This window comes from Pelophylax lessonae, assembly GCF_965119305.1.
Source record: "Pelophylax lessonae genome assembly, chromosome: 1".
In the NCBI taxonomy this organism is placed as follows: Eukaryota; Metazoa; Chordata; class Amphibia; order Anura; family Ranidae; genus Pelophylax; species Pelophylax lessonae.
The window spans coordinates 235,234,053-235,254,400 of record NC_138768.1 but is presented as its reverse complement, the minus strand read 5'-3'; the positions used below and the strand labels follow the sequence as shown (position 1 = coordinate 235,254,400).

At 48.3% G+C, this 20,348-nt stretch overlaps 1 protein-coding gene across 1 annotated transcript in view; it reads left to right on the top strand.

Moving 5' to 3' along the window:
* KNTC1 (kinetochore associated 1) overlaps positions 1–20,348 on the top strand; it is a 792,142-nt gene that overhangs the window by 238,312 nt on the left and 533,482 nt on the right. The window contains exons 11-12 of the mRNA XM_082256649.1: positions 8,243–8,355; positions 8,443–8,497. Of these exons, the coding sequence (XP_082112775.1) occupies positions 8,243–8,355; positions 8,443–8,497 (168 nt within the window). The remainder of the gene's footprint in view (positions 1–8,242; positions 8,356–8,442; positions 8,498–20,348) is intronic.

Here is a 20,348-nt window from a genome sequence, read left to right as displayed (position 1 = left end):
GGGGGGCACTCTGCGATGCATACTGCTATTGCTGTGGGCTTAATTCATCCTGGGGGTGCTCTCTGGGGTTCCCTGTGGGGGCAATCGCATGTGTTTTTTGCTCTATTTAGCGCCATTCGCATGGCCGCCATTTTGGGCGAGGGCAGGCTGTTTAGGCCTCTTTGTGTGGGCAGCAGCCATTTTAGCTCCTCATTTTGGCGCCGGTTTGGGTGCCATCTTGGATGTGGGCAACCGCCTAGTAAGGGCGGCGGCCATTTGCTTCCTCCCATATAGTTTCTATCGGGCACCATGTTTTTGTGGCTCCGGGCGGGCATAAGCCTCTAGTGAGTATGGTCACTTCCTCTTTTCTCTTCACTGCAGCAGCATGTGTGTCAAGTACACTGGGGACAGTGTGGGGTGATTTTAACTATTTTCTCTGGCATTTTCCTGCAAAAACAGTTTCTTTTTGTGGCTGTAGCTGTTTTTAAGGGGTCTCCACGGGCGGTGCAGTTTTGCGGTGGGGTTCGCGGAAATCGCCGTTTTAAAGGGGCAGCGCTCCAAAACATTTTTATTGCAAAAATGAATTCCCAGGATAGCAAATTCCCCACAGACCTGGTCGGTGCTTCAGGAACACCGGAATCCTCTTCCATGGCCTCTTTATCTGCTGCTCTTGCGACTTTGGCGTCCAAAGTGTATCTGCTGATGTCTGAACGCACTTCTCAAAAACAGCCATGCCCTCCCAGTCTTCTGATTCAGAGCCTGATTTGGTTGCCACGGACAACGTCCCCCCAGGGGGGAGGGGGTCCCAGTCCTCACATTTCGATGGGGAGGAGAAAGAGTCTTCCTCAACGGCGGCGTGATAACGCGCAGCAGTGGATGTACTTATTAGCTCCATTAAGGACACTTTAAATCTTGACAATGAGCCCTCTAGTCAAGTAAGCGGGCTGCCTTTGGGTTCTGCAAAGCCCAGAAGTCGGGCAGGTTTTTCCCCTGCCCCGAGGAATTTCACGAAATAGCGACCGACCAATGGGATCGCATCAAACATATGCTGGTGGTGCCTAAGCGGTTTAACTACCATTATCCCTTTGCGGATCCTGTAGACAAGATTTGGACGGTGTCACTTAAGGTGGACCACACTGTTTCTAGATTGAATAAATCCACCTTGATGCCTGTGAAGGACTCCCCGGTGTTCAAGGATCTGGCAGACAGATGTGTGGAGACGCTTTCCCGCCATGTGTACTTGGTGGCAGGCTCCCTGCTCAAGCCGGTGTTTGCTTCAGTGAAGCTGTCACGGGATGGTCCAGGGTGCTTCGGTGCACCCTGGTGGCTGAATCTGCCTCTCCGACTGCCCTTGAAATGGTCGATCAAGTGACCCAGGCTGTGATGTATCTGTGACGCGGCCTTGGACGAGGCTCCTTTAGTCGCACGGTTGTCTGCGGTTGGGGTTGCGGTCCGCTGCATTATTTGGCTGAATAGTTGGTCGGTTGACCACGCTTCCAAAAAGACTGTGTCTGATGTCCCTTTTGTGGGAAGTTTTTTTTTTTTTTTTTGGAACACTCTGGACGAGTTGATCAAGGGGCTTCTAAGGGGAAATTCCCCCATGCTAGGCGGGGTCCTTCCTTTTAAGGCTCATCGTGGGTCCTTTTGTGCCTTCGGGGCACAGGCTAAATGAAAATCTTTCAAGACCTCAGGGGGTCACAAGAAACCATGGTCCGGTAAGACTAAGGCCGGTTTGGTCCAGTCCGCCTCTTCCTGAAGGGACACCCTCATCCGTTTTCGAGGTGGGGGGGGGGGGGAACGTCTGCGTTACTTTCAGGAACCCTGGTTGTCCCGAATTCAGGACAGGTGGGTTCTCAAACTGATTAGTTCAGGGTACAAGATCGAGTTTCGCTCTCAACCCGCAGACAGGATCTTTCCATCAAATCTCCATGTGGCTCCCGATCGTTTGGGCGATCTCAAGGGGGCGGTGCAAGATCTTCTCTCCCAGGGAGTCATTGTGCCGGTCCCTCCTCGGGACAGGTTTCATGGTTTTTATTCCAGTCTGTTCACAGTGCCCAGAAATGAGGGCAAAGTGCGTCTGATTCTGGACCTAAAGTCTCTGAACCGCTTTGTGAGGGTACAGAAGTTCCTGATGGAATCCATCCGGTCGGTGGTGGCATCGTTGAGTCCAGGGGATTTCTTGGCCTCCATCGACTTAAAGGATGCATATCTTCACGTTCCTATCAACGAAGGTCATCAGCGGTATCTCCGCTTTGCAGTGGCGGAAGAGCATTATTAGTTTGTGGCGTTTTCCTTTTGGTCTGACTTTGGCTCCCAGGGTATTCACCAAAGTTTTGGCTCCGGTGCTGGCTTTGCTGCGTTTAAAGGGGATTGCGGTCCTCAGTTATCTGGACGACCTCCTGTTAACCACTTAAGCCCTGGAAAATGTAACCTTTCCTTACCAGGGCCTATTTTGCGATTCGGCACTGCGTGACTTTAACCGACAATTGCGCGGTTGGGCAACGCTGTACCCAAATTAAATTGATGTCCTTTTTTTCCCCACAAACAGAGCTTTCTTTTGGTGGTATTTGATCACCTGTGCGATTTTTTTTTTTTTTGATCATGCGCTATAATATACGGTTCGGCTGCGTCCGCGGCAACCATTTCTAAATGGATCAGACCAAGGATTGTTCAGGCCTATTCAATCAAGGGTCAGGCTCCTCCTTTCCGTCAGGGCTCATTATACCAGAGCTGTCAGGGCCTCTTGGGCATTTTGCCATCAGGCTTCTGTGGCTCAGGTGTGCAAAGCGGCGAGCTGGTCGTCTGTGCACACTTTCACAAGACTTGATGTGATGGCATCCTCGAATGCTTCCTTTGGCCGCAAGGTTTTGAGTGCGGCGGTTGTTTGAAGAGACGTGTTCTTTTCGGTCTCTTTCTGGGTTTTGTTTTTTTTTCTTCTGGGTTAGCTCCTGTTTGAGCTTTTGTTGCCCTGTTGGCTCAGTTGTTTTTTACAGCCTTTTTGATACATTGTCTTTTCTTGTAGGTTGTGTCTTCCCACCCCTCACACCTACACTGCTTTGGGATGTCCTACTCGTGAAGGCTGTATGAGGGGCTGCGACTGTCGCAGGACGTAAGAGAAAATAGAGTTTTTGTAAGAACTTACTGTAAAACTCTTTTTTCTCTTAGTCCTCCGACAGTCGCAACCCCCCTCTTGGATCTTGGGGTTGTTTCCTTCCGGTACTGTTTGCTACAAAACTGAAGGACAGTGGTAACTGGGTCAGGATAATGGCTGAGGGACGGCCCCCGGGAGGTGTGCCGAAGTGTAGGAAGTTTTTTTTATTAACATTTCAAACTGCTTAGCTTGCTCCTGCAGAGGGCGCCATTACCCACTCGTGAAGGTTGTATGAGGGGCTGCGACTGTCTTAGGACTCAGAGAAAAGAGTTTTACGGTAAGTTCTTACAAAAACTCTATTATTCCGGTGAATAGTTATCATTATAAACCATGGATCTTTAACGTGCCGAGGAGTCAATACTTGCAACTGAGGAGAAATTGTACGCATTTGGAGGACTTTGAGATTCAAGCAAAAAGATTGACTGATATGTTTGAGAGTAAAGGATATCAATAAGCTTTTTTTTACAGGCGAAACTGGATAAAGTCAAGAATATCAATAGGGAGACTCTGATGAATGGCGAAAAAACTGTTGCACAGTTGGAGGACATGTATATTAAGTTCGTCTTGGACTACAACATACAATATAAGAAAGTAGAACAAATTATCAAAAAATATTAGCCGATATTTAAAACAGGACAAAATACTTGCGCCAGTACTGCTAGATAGACCAAACTTTGTTTACAGACAGGCACCAAACCTGAGAGATAAGATCATTAAAAATGTTATTGAGCCTCCAAAAAAGCAGTCCATGTTTAATTGGAACAGTAAAGGATTCCATGCATGTGGACGGTATTGTAGCATTGTTAGGGTCCCCAAAAATGTTAAGAAGAGGATGAATTTTGAGAATTCCCTCAACAATAGTTTACGATATCAATGATTTTGTGACATGTGACACAGAAGGTGTCGTCTATGCCATCAAGTGTCCCTGTGATAAGATTTATGTAGGACGCACGAAACGCACCCTGAAAGAAAGAATGAACGAACAAAGGAACATGTCTATAATATTAATAGAGGATTTGATAAGCATTAACTATCCCTGCACTTTAAGGAGCGACATAATCAGAGTTGTAAGAGTTTGCAATTTTGGGGCATTGAAGCCCCCAAAAAGCATTGAAGAGGGGGCAATTTCTTTAGGGAGTAAAAGGGAGTCCTGGTGGATTTACCAGCTAGGTTCATTAGTCCCTGGGGGTATCAATAAGGAGTTTGATCTGGGATGTTTTATCAGCAATTATTGATCTAATCACTTATTTTTTTTATTTTTTTTTTATTAATTTTACTTTATCCTGAATTTATTATATATTTTCATTTTATTAAAATCATCTTTTAAAAAGTTTTTTCTTTTTTTAAACACGTAATGATATAATATAATATATTTGTGTGCAGTTTTACATTCGGGGTGCTATATAGCATTATATGTTCTCATTCAATTGATTGCTGCATTTTTCACTAGGATTGTTATATGGTGTATACATCGTGTTGGTGGCGGAGAGGTGCTCATTAACAGCCAGTTCCTGTCCGTCCTTTCCAAAGAGAAGGGAATGTCATACATAAAATGGCGGCGCCCATCGGACTTCAGTAAAATGGAGCTCGTTCTAACCATATAAATACATTGCAGCCTTCCCTCCAATCATATCCTGCTGGTGAAGACACGAGGTCCCTGTGTCGTCATGCGTAGGGGAAGGGCAAGGACGGACGGAACGTTGCACTGACCGAGTCAGTGAGGCTGTCGACTGCTACCGCTAGATCGGGCTGCTGTTCTCACCACACCACCACGATACCTATCCTATTCGGATGCTGATGATAGATTGGTGCACTGTAGCACCTTATAAATGCAAGTGTTTTTGATTCAATTTTTCAATACATTTTTAATTAAAAGGATTTCAGCACTATTCAGTTTTTTTCCTTTGCATATGTGATAAGTGTGCTGGGTATTGGAAGAAGCTATTTCCTGTGAAGGATCCATATCTGAGAGAATTGGACAGACTCCACTAAGCGCTTTCTGACTATAGCTTAAATCCACTCGCAAGGGAGTGCACAGTTTGCTGTGAGAGGTTGTCACTGTGTCACCTTGGAGCACTGGTCACTTTTTGTGGCTCTATTATGTTATCTGCACATATTCAGCACTATTGGCACCTTTTGAAGAGGCTGCATTTGTACTTGCACTGGCTGAACAGGATTAATTTTGCACATGTGCATTAATTATTTATTTGTGATTTTTTACTTCATCACATATTTGGCACCAGTGGCACTTTAGAAGATTTATTTTAAGTGGTTGTTTGTTTACTTACACTAGCTCATTCAGCATTTTTTTTGCACTACTGGATTTTTTTACATGCGTTTACAACAATAACTGGATTTTTGACTTACCGTAAAATACTTTACTTTTAGGTTCATTGACGGACGCAGTCCTCTGATGCATATCAGTAGGGTAATACCGACCTCTACAGGAGTAGGACACTAGGCAGAAAGAATTTCTTGCTACGCCTATGGGCAGTCCTTGGGGGTATACCCTCTTTCTTTCTGCATAGTATGTCAGTTTTGTATCAAAGCAGTGTCAGAGAAAAGCACACCAACCCACTCAAAAAAAATGAGAGGTGGGTTCTGCGTCCGTCAATGAACCTAAGACAAAAGAATTTTACGATATGTCAAAAATCCAGTTTTCTCTATCATTCATTGACGGACACAGTCCTCTGATGCATATCAGTAGGGACGTTCGAAAGCAGTACCCAAAATCCAGGGCCACTGAAATCGCATCGGTGGACAGTTGAGATCCAGAGGGCCCTGCGGCCTCCGTGAGGGGGTCAGGTGGGGACACATGGTCTGAGGGGTCCATGTTGCACTAATAGAATCCCCCAGCAAACTTTGGGAAAATTACAGAAATTTTTTTTATTTTTTTTTATTTTTTAACCAAGTAAATGTCCCCACAGTGCTACAGTGCCCCCCAGAGGTCAGGCACATGCTACGGAACCCCCACAGAGAGAGATGAATATGCCCCCAGCAACTCACTGTCCCTAGATAGCAGCACTTTGTATCAGGAAGGTTTGCACTTGTCAGCGGCTCTGAGCGGCGGCTCAGTAAAAGGAAGTGAGACCGAAAACTGCCCGGGGTGAAGGGAGGGGCTACTCCTACCAAAAACGCATCCAGGTACACCCACCAGCCTTCACAGCAAGAAATACACCGCAAAATGGCTGAAACCGGGTGTACCGAGATGGCCGCCGCCATAGAAGCAGACGGAGGCTACAGGAAAACGGCGGCCCCGCGGTAATCGGGACCCACAGGGGGACACCACACCAGCCCATCTACACCATCCAGCTGCAGGAACCTCACCAAGGCCCCCACCCCCTGCACATATCGGTCGAGCGCCCCGGACGGTGCACTCACTGGCCCCCTTGCGGCCTGCAAAAGAGGTGCCTGCCCCAGGTAGGCCCAAACAGTCCTCCAGATGGTAGGGGGGAGGGGGGTGTCACAACAGATTAGAGGGAAACCCAGGAGTGTGAGGGTCCGACCAACCCAGGGAGGGGGCCCGCGTCCACCCGAAAATCCACCAGGGAAGGGGGAGTTTTCTCACCATACCAGGAACACAGGTGGGCGCCATCTCCTGACAGGACTTCACGCCTCCGAAGTGGGTGGGCTGTCGGCTAAATAGGAACGCTGCAACATAGGCCTAGACTCTGTCAGTGCGCCCTGGCAAGACGTTTAACTTGCGGGGCCAGTCCCGGTCCAGTGGGACTATGTCGCGCCCGACCCAGCGCAAAGGTAAGGCCTGCATACGCTTGCTGGCCAGACTGAGGTAACCACTGGATATAGAGATCCAGCCTGTTGCCCAGCCCGGCATAGTTGTTTGAAGATCTCACAGGAAAAAATTCCGGAAAAAAAGCTTAAGCTAAAAAAAAAAGAAAAAATACTTTTTATGCCAGGACCAAAGATCCCAGCAAGGTACTAGGTCCTTACTCCTGGCTAGGCAGATTAAAACTGACATCCTATGCAGGATGAGAGAGGGTATACTCCCAGGGACTGCCCATAGGCAGGCATAGCTAGAAATTCTTTCTGCCTAGTGTCCTACTCCTTTAGGGGGCGGTATACATCAGAGGACTGTGTCCATCAATGAACGATAGAGAAATATTTATTTATTTATGCATTTATGATCACTATATATTTGATGTCTATTGATTATTGGATCACATTGAATCACTAATTGGTTCGCTACTTATTTATTGCGCAGCATTTTTTGATCTTTTGTCTTCACTGCTTTAAAACTAAACTGATGTGCTGGGCTGTGGCAGTGGGGGCTATGCCTGGAGGGACAGCCCCTAGGGGCGTGTACATTCAGATTTTCCTGCCTAGACTACTCCTGATGGGAGGAGCATAACCCTGTTCAGCTCATGGAGATGAGGCTTCGTCTGTCGATGGACATCAGAGAAAAATATTTTACGGTAAGAGCTTACAAAAATCCTTTTTTTCATTTGTTTATAAATTTGCAAAGGTTTAAACAAACTTCTTTCATGTTGTCATTTTGGGGTATTGTTTGTAGAATTTTGAGGAAAATAATTAATTTATTCTGGTACTTTGGAATAAGGCTGTAACATAACAAAATGTGGAAAAAGTGAAGCGCTGTGAATACTTTCCGGATGCACTGTATCTTCTTACAATTTGAGGTACTGTAATGTTTCACACACTCAATGTTTTTTTTCTTTTTCTCAAGATTATATTGTTTTTGGGTATTCAAGTTTTTTTTTTTTCTTTGTGATTTTTAATTAGGTTTTTAGATTACCGTGTTTTTGCAAAGATTACATTTTTTAGCCTATCAGCCAGGTAAAAACAAAAAGGCGTTCCCCCACTGAAATTTTCACCTAGGGGCCTAAATAAACAATAGAGCAAAATAGGTGAAAAAAGCAGGTGGATCTTCAGCCTGCTTTTTTATATTTAAAACTAATAATCCAAAATATGATTTGCCTATTTTAAAATAGTTTTTTGTGTTTTCTTTTTTTTTTTTTTTTTTTTTTTTTAGAATATTAAAACTAAAATTATATATTCCTTAATAAGAAAAATGTTTATGTGCGAGTCCACTTTACCCTCAGTTTAAGCAAGTTGTAATACATATTTCACTTTTAGGGTGTTCTGAGTGTATGGGATGTATATACTCTGGTTTTAATATGGGATTGGCCTTCCTTTCGCATATCAGACTTTCTTTTAACAACAGAAGGAGATTCATCTTCAGTTACACGGTATTTCCAAAACGTATTTCTAATAATTTAATTTATTCTGTTGTGTGAAATGCATAACTTCTATAGAACATGTGTTTCTTTTTTCAGACGAACAGACACTAATCTTAAGCTTATAGTTTTAACACTTCCAAATGATAAACAGGTAAGTGCTAAATTTTAAATTAAGTAGATTTAGATGATTTATTTTTATTGCCTTGTACCACAGGTGTGACATCAATTACCCAGAATTTGCCTATTTACCGTTTTCTATGGTTTCTATAGTTCTTGTGAAACTACCTACATCAGAAAATGAATTACAAATCCTGTACCTGCTGACTTTTAATAAAAGGATACATACCTGTCTAGGAGTCCAGCTCCCTCATCAACTGGGCTACTTTTCACTAGCCCTCTGGTTTCCGATGCTGGCATCCTAACTGTGGGTAGCCAGCTATGCTGCTGTGCTGAGCTTTGTGAATGGTCCTGCAGTTTTCTGGGACCTGTGACGTGTCACAGAAGACTGCAGGGAAGAAGAGGGAGAACTGCTGTAAGAAGTAGGTAACAAGGAGTTGTGCAAGCAACATGCTTGCACAACTTTTCTAAATTTAGAACATGGAGCAGAGGCCATTTCTCTTTCATCCACCGACGGACTTAGCTGCTGCTTTAAAATCTTAGACGGTTGGGTAATAGCTCCTCCCACCAGGAGTGACCAGGCAGAGCCAAAGGCTTTAACACGCCCAGGGGGCTTACCCCCAGGCTATTACCCTCGGCCTCACAGCTGCATTATACGTTTTTTGCTGCCTGGTCTCAGGAGTGGCCAAACCGCTCCATGCTGGGACGTTTGACCTAGTTTCATTTTTAAATGTCTTAAAGGGAACCTTTTTTTCTCTTGGATTTTTTTTATTTTGTTTTTGTTGCTGCTGTCTCTGGTTCCTCATGGATATGCCGGCTGGGTTTCGGACTGGCTATATGAGAGCCTTAAGGTCTCCCAGTTTGTGCCAGCGAGCGCTTGCCGACTGTAGCTCCGCGCTGGGTCTGCAAAGCGACTATAGTTCCATGGATGGGGACTGGCCTACGGTGATATCGCACTGGGATGCACACACCTGTCATGCCGGAGTCGCAGTGTACCCCTCGGCCAACAGTGCCCTCACTGCAGTGCAGAGGCTGCCTGTCTAGATGTATGCCCACCCTCAGCATTGTGGTTTGCGAAGTACAGTCCCCCCGTCTAGTTAGCGGGCCTGGAGTGGACGTGGGCGACCTCCTGAGGTGAGTAGGTCTTTAGGTACCCACTTCCGATTCCCCCCCTTATATGCGGGTCTCCTTCCCTCCTGCCATGGTCTCTCCCTTCCCTAAAGGACCCCGGGTCACTGATTTAGTGGGGACTCCCTTTACTGTAGCGGCACCTGTGGGTGCTGAGCAGGGTAGTGGATGGCGGGATAGGGGCTTAGGGGGTGTGTGGGCTGCACTGACCGCTACGGGGGGGGTGTAATATTCACAGTGGAAGACCCCCGCCAGGACTCCCAGCCAGGCCTGTTACTAGGCGGGCCTCACTAGGCCGACGCCGCGCGTTATTGGGCGAGCCACCATTTTTTGTGGTCTGGCGCCTTTTTATAGTACAGGCCTCTGCGGCTGGGGTTGTCTCCTTCACTGGAGCCGGCGGCCATTTTCTTGGAGACCGGGGACACTTGGTGAACGGGAAGCCGCTGCCTCTAGTGGGTGGGGGCTCAATGGGCGTTTCTTGTTAAACTGATCCGCTCTGTCCAGACATGCTGCTCTCATGGTGTGGTAACTAGCCTGGAGAGAGTGCTATTTCTTTGCCTCCTTACTGCATTTACAGGGGGGTTTCAGGCCCTGAAGGGGCTTTAGTTATTCCCTGATTTATTCTGTCCACAGCGATTGCCTCTTAAAGGCACAGTACACGCGGGGGGCGGACTTGCTGGGAACTTTGGTGCTTCAAAGTTTTGCTGCTACAGGAGGCCTTTGTTCCTGCCTGTAGGTGTCCCCTCATTAAACCTTGCGGTACAGGTTCCAGTGCTTCCACGTTCCCTGTCTGGTCTGTGTACGTGCACATGTACTGCTAGGCCATGTTTCTAACATGGACTCCAAGTTTATCTGCGACCCCTGATGTATCCCTGGGGCCAGCATCTGTCACTCATGATGTGTCTTTAACCACTTGCCGACCCCTGCACGATTATTTACGTCGGCAGTCAGCCCCGGCCAGGCAGAGTAACGTAGGGCTACGTCGGCACTTCCCGCCCGTCCTGTGTGCGCTCCCGCGGCCCGCCGCCGATGGCTGGATTGGGTTCAGAACTGATCAGTCATCAGGTCCAGGCCAATCATTTTTGGCCTGGACCTGTAGATCGGTTCTGCCCAATCAGAATCCATGCTGAGCCTGTGAAATGTAAACACAGGCTCAGAAAAGATGTGCCCTCCCCTCTCCCATGATCCTTTTTGGATTCATCTCAAAAGGAGAGCACATCTAACTGTAAGTACTGCATCAAGCACACACTTTTACATTTAGATAGGCACATTTAACCCCCGATCGCCCCCCCCAGTTAACCCCTACACCCCCTGTCACAACACACACTGTATACAGCATATAGAATTTTCCTATATACATGTATAAGTGTGATTTGTGAACAGGTGTAGCGCTTGCGACCCCCCCTTTTTCACTTAAAATTCCCCCCATCCCCCCAATAAAGATTTAACCCCCTGATCACCCCCATTTAACGCCTCCCCCCTGTCACATTGCACACTAATACAAAGGTAATATACTGTGTTTTTGTATTAGTGTGTTTGTGACCTGAATTAGCGCTAGCGACTTAGTTTCAGTCCCAAAGGAGGTTTAGGGTCCCCGCCACCCCCCCAATAAAGATTTAACCCCCTGATCACCCCTACACCCCCTGTCACAACACACACTGTATACAGTATATGGCATTTTCTATATACCTGTATAAGTGTGACTTGTGACCAGGTTTAGCACTTGCCACCGTTCCTTTTATCCTTAGGATACCCTCCCCCCCTGATCACATCCAGTTAACCCCTTCCCACCTGTCACATTGCACACTAATACAAACATAATATACTGTTTTTACTTTATTTTGTATTAGTGTGATTGTGACTTGAGTTTGTGCTAGCGAGTTGGTTTCTATCCCAAAGGAGATTTAGGGTCCCCGCCACCCCCCCCAATAAAGATTCAACCCCATGATCCCCCCTGATCACCCCCAGTTAACCCCTTCTGTGCCCTGTCACAGTGTCACTTTTATAGTGTACAGTTTTTTTTCTGATCACTATTATTAGTGACACAGGTGAGATTAGGTAGTGTTAGTGGCAGTCTAAAAAAGCGCAGATCCCTGGTGCATAGTTAGAAATAACCCCTTGATTACCACACACGCACATACACTTCCATTATTCGTATAGTCTTTGAACAGATCAATATCTGATCTGATCAGATCAGATCTATACTAGCGCCCCCATAGGTTAGGGTTCCCAAAACGCGGTGTTGCACGATCAGCACTGATTCCAGCCAGCACCTGCGTTTAACCCTTTCACCCAGGCAAGTGTAGTAATCAATAGATTACTGTCACTTACAAAAAAACACAACACCCAAAACCGCTGTGTTAGCATAGTCAGGCCTGATCCCTGCTAGTATTAGCAGATTTTTTTTTTTTGGTAGCACTTGAAATATTCCTTGACAACCAGGTGCTTTATTACCTGTGAGTTGCACTACTGTACCGGTAAATTTAGTTACCAAAATGACCAAACGTTGGTACAGTGGTGAAGAGGTATATAGTATACTGGCCGTGTCAGATGATAGCGATGGGGAAGCTACAGTGGCAGAATCAGGGTCAGTATACGAACCAGATGACGGCAGCGGCTCCCTGACAGATAGCTCTGATGACGGATGGGTCCCTGTTAGACCCAGGCGTACCCGACCCCATTCTGGAGTAGTTGAGATTCAGAAATCGCAGGGTGCTCGTATGGAGCAGAGTGTGGTTTCTAGTGCCGCTCATCCTTCTGGTGGCCTAGTACACCCTGGACCTAGTACAACCAGCACTGCTGTAACACTTTGTGACATGGCGAGTCCCCTAAGTGCAGTTGAAGCTGGTGCGGTGGCTAGCACGAGTAGTGGCCCGCAGCCACCGCTTATTCGAAGACAGGCCCGTAGAGCCCATAGTGCCCTCCCTGATGCGCTGGCATATCCCAATTGGCAACCCACCGATTCTACAGCGCCAGTACTTCCCCCCATTCACTGTCCAACCTGGAATCCACGTGGAGACAGCTGGTTTTACGCCCCTGAACATTTTTGAGCTGTTCTTCACGGAAGATCTTTTCAGATCTATTGTGGATCAATCAAATTTATATGCACAATTCATCACCGCCAACCCAAATTCGCCCCTTGCCAGACCATTCGGCTGGAAATCAATAACGGTTTCCTAATTTAAAATCTTTCATGGGCATAACCAAACAGAGTGAATTGCGGCTATATTGGTCCACTAGCCCACTTCACCATATGCACATGTACTCCATATGCATATGTAATTGCCCGCTAGACTGCTTTTACATGCATTGGGAGGGGACTCCACCCCCCCTCCTGCCGCCTTCCGCCGCCTTCCACGGTTTTTCTTGGGCTCTCCTGTCCCACCGGTTAACCCGAGAGTGCAGCCGGTGGTTCAATTATCTAATCATAGAGCTAATTGGAGATGAGAATGGCTTCAATCATCTCTATGGCCTAAGATACCGGAAGCTACGAGCATTTCATGACTTCTGTTTCGCCAGAAATAAACAGCGCCATTGGGAAATTGAGAAGGTTAAGGTCAGAGGAGAGATCTAGAGTCTAAAAGACCCCAATTTTTTAAAAAAAGAGTACCTGTCACTACATATTGCTATCATAGGGGATATTTAAATTCACTGTGATAACAATAAAAATGATTAAAAAAAAAAAAATGAAAGGAAAGGTGTCAAAATAACATAAGACAGCAAAATAAATGAAAATAAAATCAAGCCCCCCCCCCCTCCCCCCGTGCTTGAGCACAATGGCGCGCGCAAGCGTTGGTCTAGTGTCATATGTAAACCGCAATTGCAGCATGCATGTGAGGTATCGCCGCGAACGTCCAGTCGAGTGCAGTAATTCTTGCAGTAGACCTCCTCTGTAAGTCTAAAGTGGTAACCTGTAAAGACTTTTAAAGGCTTTTAAAAATGTGCGTACTTTGTTGCCGCTGCACAGGCGTGCGCAATTTTTAAAGCATGTCATGTTTGGTATCTATGTACTCGGCATAAGATCATCTTTTAAATTTTACCAAACAAATTGTAATTATACAGTGTATTTGTGCAATAAATTTGAAAAAAAATTATTTCTCTTACGTCCTCCGACAGTCGCCGCCTCCTCTAAGTCATCACAATGGGGTATTGTCCACCTGTCCGTAGGACCAGCTAGGCATATAGACTTAGTCAAAAGACAAAAAGCATTAGCATATACACACCCACGGGGGCTGTCCCATCTGGCCAATACCCCCCCGCATCACCACGCCCAACTCAGTTTTAATCTGCCTAGCATCAGGACTAGTTAGGCTCTCCTTGTGCTGGGGCTTTAGTCTCAGCCTTCCTGATCTTTTATTTGATTTTCTTTGAAAATGTCAGTTTTTTCTCTCACTTTACTAGCTGTTTATTTTGTCAGCTTTAGTGTTAGTTTAGTCTTCGGACGAAGATGGATCATGCGGTGCTGGGATTCGGACTGGCCGCCCTGGTTCTCCAGGGCACTGAGGGTCAGATGGACCCCCAGCCCGCCATCGAGCGTTCAGCTATGGTTCGCCCTGGCACTAACAACGACCCATCCCTGTTCGATGCAGGGATGCAGCCGTGAGGTGGCTAACTCACAGGACTCGTCTGCGGTACTGCAGCGTCATGTCCCTGGCTCACGGCACTCCCTGTCAGATGAGGACAGATATTTATCCGTGCATAGAGGCTTCCCCACGCCATCGGGTACAGGTAAGTACTTTTCTGTGTGGGGCCTCTGTCTGGGGTGGCAGTCTGTGTTGCTGTGTGTCCCCATGTCTGTGCCTGTGTGACTCCCTGTGCGATCCCTGCGGGGTTCGTTTTTGTACAGATATGTCTGATTGCTGGGGGTCCCTGTCCCTGTGTCACCTTAGGTGCATGTTTGGGGGTACAGCCGTGTGTCTGGTGCGGCGACCGCTGCGGGCGAAAATTTGCGCGGTCCACCATGTTTTTTGCTATGCACACTGTGTGGCCCCTCTGGGGCGAGTAGACCGCTCGTTTTTGGCGCCATCCGCCTCCATTTTAGGGGTGGGAGAACGATCGGTTCGGCCGTATGTCGGCGGCCATTTTAGTGAAGCCTCCTATGCTTCCCTATGGGGCAGCCATTTTCCCTGGGGTCTGGCTTATAGCCAGCCCCTCCCAACAGCATTTCCTTTTTTCTCTGCAACAGCACAGGCACAGGTAGCAACGATCTCCGGGCTCTGCAGTGTATCCCTCTGTCTTCTTCTGCATACTGCTTCTGGCTCAGTTTTTCTTTCTCCTTTGGGGGTCTTCATTGCTGTGACAGTAGCGGTGGGCTGCGCACTCCGCAGCGCTATTTAAGGGGACGGTACACTGATTTTTTGCACTGTAATTTTTTACTGTATTGAGCCATGGATTCTCAGGAAAACAAGTTTCCTCCAGCTTTGGTGGGGGGCCCCAGTTCTCCTGTGGCCCCACTGCGACCTGATCTGGCTGCTGTAGTTGCGACTTTAGTGGCAAATGTGGAAATGCTGATGTCTGAACGGGCTGCGAGAAAACTGCCCAGGCTGTCTCTCTCTTCTGATTCAGATGGGGATATGGCTGATGCTGCTGCTGCTGCGAGCGTGCCCTTTTCAGGGTCCAGCTCATCCCTGGACCCCCCGGGGTCTGAGGGGGAGGCTGAAATTGAGGGTGTTGACACATCCTCCCCAGGGTCCCCTGATGAACGGGCGACCATGGATGAGTTAATTGTTTTCTGTAAAAGAAACTTTGCATTTAGAGGGTGAGCCAGATCCTCCGGGCATTGTGTCCTCTTTTGGGACGCGCAGTACCCGCAAGTCTGCGCAGTTTTTTTCCCTGCCCAGCTGCTTTTCATTACACTGTTAATGAAATGTGGCGCACGTTAAAACGTCCGTTTCGTGGTGCCTAGTCGGTTCAAATTGCTTTATCCTTTTGCGCCGGCTACGGACTCACGTAGGTGTGTGCCTCCACAGGTAGATCACACTGTGGCCGTGCTGAACAAGTCTACCTTAGTTCCTATTGAGGATACTCCGGTTTTCCGGGATCTCACGGACCGGCGGTTGGAGTCTCTAGCCCGCCATTCCTATATGGTGGCGGGTTCGTTGCTCAAACCCGTTTTCGCGTCCGTTATGGTGGCTCAGGCGGTAGCTGATTGGATCAAGGTGCGTCGTAGCTACCTGGTGTCTGATGATGTGCCGCATGCCCAACTGGAAATGGTGGATCAGGTCCACCAAGGAGTCATGTGTCTGTGTGATGCAGTCTTAAACGAGGCCCCCTTGGTGGCTCGCCTCTCGAGTGTCGCGGTGCTTAACCGGCGACTGATATGGCTGAGGAGCTGGTCGGCCGACCAGTCCTCACGGTGAACTGTTGCTGATTTTCCCTATGTTGGCTCTCGTCTTTTTGGCGAGGCGTTGGGTACCCTGGTAAAAGGCGTCACGTGGGGCAAGAGCACTATACTGCCCCAGAACCCGAAGAACAAGTCCTTCCGAGGCAAGCGGGGTTCTGCGCCTAGGTCTAATCAGGGGTCCTTTCGTGCCTTTCGGAACCAATCCATGGGCAAGCCTTTCAAGGCCCAGGGCAACCAGAGGAAGCCCTGGGCGGGTAAGCAGAAAGTCGGCAATGCCGGCTCGGCGGGACACTCCGCCTCTGCCTGAATGGGCGCCCTCACCCGTTTCTGGGGTGGGGGGACGTTTGCGCGGTTTCCTCCAAACCTTGGCTGCTCCAGATATCGGACAGGTGGGTCCAGGACATCGTTCGATCAGGATGCAAGATCGAATTCCTTTCAGGGCCGGCAGACAGATTCTTTCACTCCAATCTTCATCTGCTTCCGGGGCGTCTGCAGGATTTGCATCGGGCGGTGCAGGACCTGCTTGCTCAGGGAGTGGTTGTCCCGGTGCCTCATCGGGACAGGTTTCTGGGTTTTTATTCGAATCTGTTCACTGTGCCCAGGAAAGTGGGCAAAGTGTGTCCTATTCTGGACCTGAAAGCACTGAACCGCTTTGTGCGAGTTCGAAGGTTTCGAATGGAGTCTCTCTGTTCGGTTGTGGCCTCCTTGAGGTCGGGAGAATTCCTGGCTTCGATAGATCTGAAGGATGCGTATCTGCACGTCCCCATTTTCGAGGGTCATCAGCGGTACCTTTGGTTTGCTATTGCAAAGGACCACTACCAGTTTGTGGCGTTACCTTTCGGTCTCGCTTAGGCACAAAGGGTGTTTACCAAGGTGTTGGTACCAGTCCTGGGCCTGCTACGGGCCCAGGGCATTGCGGTCCTGGGGTACCTGGACGATCTGCTTCTGAGATCGAGAGCCAGCCAGGACCTTGTGCGCGATCTGTCCATCACGGTACAGACGCTCCAGGAGTTCGGATGGACCTTCAACGTTCAGGAATCAGCGTGGTCTCCGTCGCTTCGCCTTCCCTATCGGGGAATGGTTCTGGACTTTGCTCAGGCAAAGGTATTCTTGCCTGAGGACAGCTCCGGACTTTGCGAGACGTACTCAGGTCCCTCGGGGACAATCCGTCCTCGTCACTCAGGACCTGCATGCGGGGCCTGGGGTTGATGGTGTCGACCTTCGAGGCGATTCCCATTGCCCAGTTCCACAAGCGGGCTCTCCAGACGGAGATCCTGGCCAGGTGGGACAGACTTCCTCAGTCCTTGGATCTGGATGTCTCCTTGAGTCGCCGGACCAGATTGACTCTTCTGTGGTGGATCCAGTCCCCGTCGGTGGCGGAAGGCAAGTCCTTCCGCCCTGTGGTGTGGACAGTGGTTACCACGGACGCCAGCCTGTCGGGCTGGGGTGGAGTCCTGGGCATCCTATCTGCCCAGGGCACTTGGTCGGAGGAGGAATCCTCCCTCCCGATAAATGTACTGGAACTAAGAGCGATACATTCCGGTTGTGAAAAATTGGCAGGCCTGCCTATCTGAGCCGCCAGACCCTGGACCAGGGGGAATGGTCCCTTCACCCGGAGGTCTTTCAGATGCGGTGTGCGAATTGGGGATCCTCAGATGTGGATCTGTTCGCATCCCGGCTACACCAAAAGGTGGAAAGCTTCGTGGCATGACCACGTGATCCGTTGGCGGACGCCTCGGATGCGTTGGTGGCTCTTTGGCATCAGTATCGTCTGCTGTGCGCCTTTCCTCCGATTCAGTTGCTATCCCGGTTCCTTCGCAGATTGGCCTCAGAACCGCACATGGTGATTCTGGTGGCACCGGACTGGCCTCGCCGGTCCTGGTACGCCGACATTGTTCGCCTGGCAGTGGCACCTTCGTGGCGCCTGCCTCTGCGGGAAGATCTCCTGTCTCAAGGTCCGATCTTCCATCCTGCTTTACAGTCGCTGGCTTTCACGGCCTGGCTGTTGAGACCCAGGTCTTGAAGGACAAGGGTCTATCCTCTGAGGTTATTCCTACCTTGATCAAGGCTAGGTAATCTTCCTCTGGTAAGATCTATTACCGTACCTGGAAGGCCTACTTCACCTGGTGTGAGTCCAGGGGGTTTTCCCCTCGTTCTTACTCGGGGTTGAGAATCTTGGCTTTCCTCCTGTCTGGAGTGGATCAGCGCCTGGCGCTGGCCACAATAAAGGGCCAGGTGTCAGCACTGGCGGTCCTTTTCCAACGCCCTGTGGCGTCTCGTTCCTTGGTGCGCACATTCATTCAAGGTGTGCGACATTTGGCTCCTCCCAGGAAGGAGCCTTTACCTCCATGGGACCTGAACTTGGTCCTGTCCGCGTTGCAGCGGGCTCCCTTTGAGTATATCAGGGGGATGTCGTTGCCTCTGCTGTCGATGAAAGTTGCTTTTCTTGTGGCGATCACTTCGGCTTGCAGAGTGTCGGAGCTGGCGGCGTTGTCTTGCCGCTCCCCTTACTTGATAATTCACAGGGATAAGGTGGTTTTGCGACCACCCCCATCCTTCCTTCTCAAGGTGATCTCGGATTATCACCTTAATGAGGACATTGTCCTGCCTTCGCTTTGTTCGAAGACCATACATCCAAAGGAGATTGCCTTGCATTCCTTGGATGTTGTCAGGGCGATCAGGGTTTACCTGTCGTCTACGGAGTCTTTTCGGAAGACGGATTCCCTCTTTGTCCTTCCTGAGGGACCTCGGAAGGGCATGGCTGCGTCCGCAGCGACTATTGCCAAGTGGATCAGACAGACCATTGAACAGACTTACGCCTTGACTGAACGGGTTCCGCCCTTCCCTGTTAGGGCGCCCTCTACCAGGTTTTTGAGTACTTCCTGGACCTATTGGCATCGGGCCTCGTGGCCCAGGTGTGCAAGGCAGCGACTTGGTCGTCGGTGCACACGTTTTTTCCAAGTTCTACTAAGTAGACGTTCTGGCATCAGCTGATGCTGCTTTTGGCCGCAAAGTTCTCAGTGCGGCTGTGCCATGATGGACCCTTGAGTTTTTTTTCTCTGGGTCCCTGGCTGTTGGCATTTGCTTTCCTGGGCTGTTGCTCCTGTTGAGCTTGTTTTTTTCTCTGTTGCCCAGTTGGTTCTTACAGTGCATGCAAGATTCCTTTCTCTGATGTGGGTACTGCGTTGCCTTTTCTACGGTTGCGTCTCCTACCCCTCATGTCTATACTGCTTTGGGACATCCCAATTGTGATGACTTAGAGGAGGCGGTGACTGTCGGAGGACGTAAGAGAAAACTGAATTTTTTAAAATCTTACCGTAAAATTCCTTTCTCTGAGTCCTCCGACAGTCGCCGGCCCCGCCCCTCTTTTGTGGGGTTCTTATTACCTACTGCTATGCTACCAAACTGAGTTGGGAGTGGTGATGCAGGGGGGGTATTGGCCAGATGGGACAGCCCCTGTGGGTGTGTATATGCTAATGCTTTTTGTCTTTTGACTAAGTCTATATGCCTAGCTGGTCCTACGGACAGGTGGACAATACCCCATTGTGATGACTTAGAGGAAGCGGCGACTGTCGGAGGACTCACAGGAATTTTACAGGTAAGATTTTACAAAAATTCAGTTTTTTTTCACAGAAATTGCGTTTGAAAAATCTGTGCGCAAATACCGTGTGACAAAAAAATTTGCAACATCCACCATTTTATTCTATAGGGCCTCTGCTTTAAAGAAATATATAATGTTTGGGGGTTCAAAGTAATTTTCTAGTAGAAAAAAAATATTTTTTCATGTAAACAAAAAGTCACAGAAAAGGCTTGGTTTTCAAGTGGTTAGAAGAGTGGGCGATGTGTGGATAAGATTGAGCATAAAATGCTGAGACAGTTCAAACACCCCCCAAATGACCCCTTTTTGAAAAGTAGACAACCAAAGCTATTTGCTTATAGGCATGGTGAGTCCATGGAGTATTTTATATTTTGCCCTAAGTTTCGGGAAGATGACAACTGTTTTTTTTTTTTTTTTTACAGAAAGTTGTCACTAAATGATATATTGCTCACGCATGCCATGGGAATATGTGAAATGACACCCCAAAATACATTCTGTTGCTTCTCCTGAGTACAGGGATACCCCATGTGTGAGACTTTTTGGGAGCCTAGCTGTGTACGCGACCCCGAAAACCAATCCCCATCTTCAGGTTTTCTAATGGAGTAAATTGCTGATTGTACCACTGCGCTACCTGTCACAGTTTCAGAGGCCCTGAAATTTCAAGATAGCACGAAACACCCCCAAATGACCCCATTTTGCAAAGTAGACACTCCAAGCTATTAGCTGAGAGGCATGATAAGTCCATGTAATAGTTTATATTTTGCCACAAGTTTCGGGAAAATTATTTATTTATTTTTTGTTTTTTTACACAAAGTT